The sequence below is a fragment of the Semicossyphus pulcher genome, unplaced genomic scaffold, assembly GCF_022749685.1.
Source record: "Semicossyphus pulcher isolate SPU_LCO1_2020_fin unplaced genomic scaffold, fSemPul1.0.p SCAF_22, whole genome shotgun sequence".
NCBI classification, from domain to species: domain Eukaryota; kingdom Metazoa; phylum Chordata; class Actinopteri; order Labriformes; family Labridae; genus Semicossyphus; species Semicossyphus pulcher.
This window is the reverse complement of record NW_027211696.1, coordinates 8,720,883-8,727,505: the sequence shown is the minus strand read 5'-3', so window position 1 is coordinate 8,727,505 and position 6,623 is coordinate 8,720,883. Positions and strand designations below refer to the sequence as shown.

Sequence of the window (6,623 nt, the reverse complement as noted above, 5' to 3'; positions counted from 1 at the left end):
TTATTACTCTCATTAAAATGAGCTAACCTAGCTGTTATTACTAGCTGTTGTTACATCACTGATGGTGAAGTAAGACAAGGTGAACTGGACCGCTTGAATCAGTGTAGCACCTGATTGAGGTTTTCTGTCTCTCAATTGAGGTTGACTGTCAGAGTCTGTTGACATTTTCTTTTCCATTCATCTTTTTTAAACACCGTCGTATCCCGTACTGTGTTTCAGTTAGTGTTTACTTCATGTGCTGTCTTCAGTTTTGTAGATATCTCTGTCATAGCCTTCAGTTTTGCATTGTTTAACCTTTATCGCTTTCTCTATGCTGTTGTCCTAAAACAGACCAATGTCAAATTTACCGGACTTCTTTCAGCGGATTGATATGATTACAGTTAGTCCTGCGGATGTGTGATTAGAGCCAAATCCCTAGCAACGGTCTGTCCTTCATAGCAACAGTCTGTTATTGAGAAATAGCAGACTTCGGAATGCGTAATTAACCAATCAGAATCAAGTAGTTAACACAGCCGTGTCAAAACAAGGTTTATTGCAATCCATCCAATAATTGTTGAGACGTTTCAAGAAAAACTAGGATTGTCAAAATAAGACAATGGGGTGTGATATTTTAGCAGACTAAGACCTCTTCATGCCACTTGCTGGTTCCAGAATCTGCATCCTGGTGGATTGTAAGAGAAGTCAAAGGAGAAAAGCAAAACTTGTCCCACTTAACAGGCCACAAATAAATGATGGCTCAGTACAACAGCAGTGTGCAGAAGGACATTTCAGAGCGCACACATCATTTAACCTTGAATTGGATGGGCTGCAGCAGCAGAGGGCTACGCCACTTTCCACTCCAGTCGGCAAAGAACACGAAAATGAGGCTGCGGGAGCCATCAACAGAACTGTATGACTGAGGAGTGGAGAAATAAAGCGCCATCTGACATACTGGTGTCAGGGTCAGCATGTGGCCTTCGTGATGTACGTGTTTTTATTCAAATGGCAGCAGGATTTGTGCCGTTCCACATGCACATTGCTTTAAAAATGTTTTCGAACATGACAGCGACCCGAGTTTTCCTCCCACCACTCGTGCACCCTTCATATCTCAACCAAACAGAGCCCCTTTGGAATGTGTTGATAGCACAATGAATGAGTCAGCATAGAGAAACCCTCCCTGAGGAAGGTTTACAGCACCCTGGCATAACGTCCTCTTAAACATAATGTAGGCTTAACATTATGTAGCATATTTTTAGAGACCAGAACCACGGCTATGAATCACACCCCGGAAGACTTTGAGTCAAGAATAAAAGCAATATCCGGCAAATCCTACCTGTAATTGAAATGCCAGCACAATGACAGCTGCCCACTGACATCATCATAGATTAAAGAAACAGTGATGAAGGGGGAGGGGAGCATCATGCTTTTTAAATTAGATTCATATTTTAAAAGTTATCACATTTCATTTCAGTGCAGAGATAGTGTCAAGCTCATATTTCACATTAATCACCAAGTATCGGGGGCATTGCTTTGACATCTGTCATGCATGTGTAATTACTCCTCTGCCTTTTATCAGAATCACTGAAACGAGTTCACCCCGGCAAAAGCTAAAGTTGTACGTGCGTGTGTGTGTGTGTGTGTGTGTTCAGTGGTTTGTCTGTTAGGCTGGGATCATTATTGATCAGGTTTTGTGACACGCTATTACGACTTCTAAATAACAATTAGAGTGGCAGAAACAAGGGCGAGTGCAGGGCCCAGTCAGATAAATTATGCCTTCCTGTTGCAGTGCCTGCGCTAAATTAATGAGGATTTATGCTTTCAAAATACACAGTGACCAGCAGACGGAAGCAGCTGTTTGCAATCTGCACGGCTGTTTATTAACTCCAGTACAGTAACATTTTTTGGTGCTTTATAGTTTATTTGAGCATTTCCATTCACCTTTATTTTAAACTTCGGCTTTACTACAACAGGTTTTGTACTTTTTACCCAACCACACTGATTACTTCGTCTTGTGACTCCTTATGAGAAAGCAATGACTACTTTAGGCTCCTTGTCATGCTTCAGATGTAAAGGAATTCATAGCGGGTCCACCGAAGACACATTAACAAGTTTCAGAGATCAAATTATCCAATGTTTTATACTGGACTCTTTGGAGGTGGCTGGCCCCGAGGCTTGTAAGACAGATTGTATAAAAGAAGGGGATGTAGCCTCTAGTTTGCAAAAGTGAAGCCAATAGGAAAGGGCCTAAAACCTGTATTGTTTCTCATGACCAGTAGGGGGCAACTGAAACCAGATCGAAAAATTGCCCTACTTTTGTATTTACCTTAGTAAACAGCTTTCTAATGAGGTCATGGTCTCAATTAGTGTTGGGAATTATGGGTCTTTGAAGGGAGCTGCATCTTATGGCTCCGTTCCTTTCCGAGAGCTGTTCAAAAGAATGGCTCATCGTTCTTTGGTCAGACTCGCGAACGTGCCTGTATATTCTCCCGTGTCAACACACGCATATTTAAACTTCTGCACTTATAAAATTTATAAGGAAACAGCTGAATAATGTGTAACAATTCATCAACATTGATTTGCCAATAATTTTTGATGAGTTGCAGTTGGAAAAAAGCTGCCTGTGGTAATTTGGCATTAAGGGGAGTGGATCTAGGGCAGGCAGTGAAATTTGGGCACAACTATAAAAAGGACGGCTCTCACCTACGACACCCATGCCGTTCAAAAGAATCGGATCGTTCACAAATGTCACAACACTAGTCTCAATTGCTGGTTACAGGTCTTCTTAAACACAGCATGATGATAATTTTTTTTTTAATTTAGCTCCCAATTAGAGTAAAATGATTATGAGGCATGTATGTTTTGGGGCTAGCTGCTACTGACTCTTTGCTAGCTACAGCAGTGTAGCATGTCCACCCTGTTGTCCTAATGTGGTCATGCTCCAAACAAAAACAAGATGGCGACTGCTAAAATGCTGTCGAAAGGGAGAGTCGCAAACCAATGGGTGACTTCATGGTGGTTACATCCACTTCTTTTTAACACACCATGGATGGAAACAAGTCGGCTAAACTAACTAGCTGTAGTTAGCTTAAAATGCGACGTAAGCATTGATGTATGAGTAGGCTATAAACAATAGAATTGTATGTAGGAAATATCAGTCACGGGTTACTGCTATCTAAGTAGATAATTTTACATTGTGGTATTAGGACTTCCTCCATCTTTAGCAATAAAATAAAATCTAACCCACTTTTTTGAGAGTGTGGCTAATAAATGGTTCCATAAATAGGCTATATTTTTCAGTTGCACAGAGTAGAGAGACCACTTGAATTAAGATGTAATATTTTTTCCTTTGATCCACAGAGGACCTGTTGGGTTTCTTTAGACTTGCATTCATCCCTGCCTTCAATGACTGACATGCACTCTGAACCCTGGCTTCCATTAATCATGCCTTTGATCGACGCCATCCATTCCTCGCTGCCGTCCGGGCCAGGTTTTGATGCAGCGCCGCCACTTGCAGGAGCACTTGGATTGGCTGAAGGAGCAAGGTAGCCCGCAGAGACGGCTCCTTCCTTCCCCACGGTTCAGTCCCGTCAGTGGAGCGCGAGGCGCGGCGCACGCACACACGGCTCACACACACTCGCCTGCACGCGTGGAAGGTGCAGAGATACACAGAGAGAGGGACTCACTGGAGGACTTTGATTTCCGTGTGTGGGACTAATCGGAGCATGAATTTGCCATCAAGACATCGATCCACACCTCGAGACAAACCAAGTGAACCTTTGAGGAGAAACGGACGCAGATTTTAATGCAACATCCTTCCTGACGGAGGGCGATGCACCCGAGTCTTGTTTCATAAACTGTCACAGTTTGTATGACTGCAAAAAAAAGGCGCTGGATCTATTTCCCGCAAAGCCATTTTTATGCGCTCTTTTATTTTCTTTAGAGGTTATATTCTGCCTGCAGCGACCAACAACAAGCGACAAATAGTGCGTGTTTGAGCGCATTTTTCCCAGTGACTCGGACTTGCCTCAGAGCGGAGTTTGACTCCTCATCATGGGGAACGGTGCACAAAATGAGAGAGGAAGAGGAAGAGTGCCGAGATCTGGTTCTCCTGAGATGCTGAAGGTGTCCTGGCTTTTGCTTTTTCTGCTGGTGGATACCGGAGTGGCTCAAGGTAAAGTTGATTTCTGACCTGTGAACTTGGCTTTGCTCTGGGTAAAAGTTCTGTAAAGTCCTGGAGGCTACAGCAGGGGTGTAGTGGACAGAAAGAACCACCTGAAGTTAGATTAGGCACACTCTAAATAGAAACAAATACAGTTTATCCATCTTTTGGAACAAATGTATTTAAGGGATGAGGAGTAAATTCAGCCTGTAGCCTTTATTAAAGCAAGTAGGCCAAGAGGATCCAAAACATGTGGGTTAAATATGAAGATTTAAAAACTACGAACGAAAAAAATTGTGAGAAAATCATCCCGGAGTCTGATTTTTTCTTATTTCACTCGTGCAAACCAGAACTGGATGTTGTAAACACAAACACTCCCACTATCACATCTGTGCCCTGAACAGAGCTTCCAAGATACCGTCAAAATAAAATTCAGCACCTTTAGGTTGTTGTTCTCCCCTGTAAAAAATCTCCCCTGTAAGACTGACTTGGGAGATAAACAGACTACAGAAATAGATGAGAAATATATTTAAAAAACCTTTTTTAATCTACTCTGAGTCACAGTGCAGGAGTCAGACTAAAACAGCCCTCTTCACTGTAATTTTTGTGATCAAAATTACATTTGACTCATGCCGAGCTCCTGCTGCTGTTAATTTAGTTTCATGTGGACATCATGACCACTGTTCAAACCTCTCAGATGAGAGGCTTAATGTTTCATTAATTTGTTTTTGTCTTGGCTGTTTGGTTATAAAAGACAATTCCCAAGATGAGTAGGTCTTTGGTAATCTTGTTTTGGCGTTTAAATGTCAAAATAAGAGCTCTATTCTTTAGGAAAAGGCACATCCTATTAGGATGATTGGAATTAGTGTCCAGTGAAGCTTTTAAAGCTCTTAAATAGACTTGACCTTTGCTTCAATGACTGTTATTAATTAGGACTTCATAATCTGTGTGTTTGAAATACAGAGCGGGGGAGTTTGGAGGCAGAGTTCGGAGTCTTTTATCACTTAAATATCATCGTTTTGTTTGTTTTTTTAGCCTTCAGTGTTCCTTCCTTCAGAGCTGTTGTCCGTTTGTAAACCGTAGTAGCTGTCACTTACAAAAAGCATCAAGATAATGCCACAACACCTGAAGCCATTTACTTAATCTGCTCTCTCCTGAGTGGGATTGTCTGTCAAACAAAGGAGCCCATCTGTGTGAGGGCGTATGTGCAGTATGTGTTTGTGCATGTGTGTCAGATTCCATGAAGTGCCTCTGGAATTACGGTAGGTGGTCTGTCTGCTCTTTTCCCAAATGGCTGAATAACACGAGCAGATTTTGCGGTGGAAATTTTGAATGGCTTAACATTTATGTATTTTCAAATTAAAAGCTTTGCTGCTCATGCGAAAGCTTCAAATTTAAGTATATATATATATACAGAGAAAGGGCCGAGCAATCTTATCTAGCTTCTCCAGACCTTCATCGCGCTCTTACATAGTTAATGAGCACAAGAGGGAGAGGAAAGAATGAAAAAACAGCACAGGGCAGGTCCGGTTTCTGAAGGGCAGGGTGAGATGACATAATACCCGTTCCAAAACCCCGGAGAGCAGCCGTGTCATTGACTGGATGGGAATACGAACAAGGTCCTTCTCTGTCCATTAAGCAGTCGATACGGCAGGAGAACATTGTTTGAGACTAATTAATGGGCCTCGCTATTTTTGGGCCTCTGATGAGCTACACATTTCTAAATCGCTGGAGAGTCACTCCTTCAGTGTAAAACGACTGGTGATTAAAGTGGCTCATTTACTAGTAACACCATGCTTTCCCTGCATACATTTCCAACTCATTTTTTCCCCAACATATTTTTGTATATTTAGCTCCGTTTCCTCTGGCGATTGCACTTTATTTTTCACTTTCTGACTCAGCCTCGGCGAGAACTTCCTCTCGCCCCATCTACAGGCAGCGAGAAGTGAATGCTGGGAAATGAGAGTGCTCATTAACCTGCTGAACTCTTGACAAAAGGAGACAGGTTGAGACAGATATAAGCTGGGAGCTGCCAGAGAGGTAGCTGCTGAGCGCTCTGTGACAGCAGCCTGATTGGAAACCCTCGGTGCAAGAACAGATGTACTTCTGGTATTTCCAGCGCAGCGGCGGAGCTGTACAGTACGTGCAGCGTCCGCATGTTGGTTTAAAAAAGTTGATGGAGGATGTCAAGTGGTTACGGGAGTATGTGGAGTACTTCCTCGTGGAAAAATCCCAGCAAGAGAGGATTTATGGGGTGTTTCTTTTTAAGCAGACCGGATGTAACAACTTTTTTAGTGCAAATTGGTGAACGTATGAAACAGAGTGGCCGGAGAATTCGGAGAAACTAGACCTTTATTGATTAAACGTTTTAAATCTGCTTCAGAGGGAAGTTAAAAAGAAAGGAAGGAGCGTTTAAGGAGAGTTTTTTTAATCGGTTTATTTTCTATTTTCTTGGGAGTCCTATAATAAACCCTAAATACTGCAT

General features: G+C 42.3%; 1 protein-coding gene across 1 annotated transcript in view; it reads left to right on the top strand.

Moving 5' to 3' along the window:
- The first annotated feature begins 4,083 nt into the window (after positions 1–4,083).
- unc5cb (unc-5 netrin receptor Cb) overlaps positions 4,084–6,623 on the top strand; it is a 133,232-nt gene continuing 130,692 nt past the window's right edge. The window contains exon 1 of the mRNA XM_069673829.1: positions 4,084–4,150. Coding sequence (XP_069529930.1) covers positions 4,093–4,150 — 58 coding nt within the window. The 5' untranslated portion in view covers positions 4,084–4,092. The remainder of the gene's footprint in view (positions 4,151–6,623) is intronic.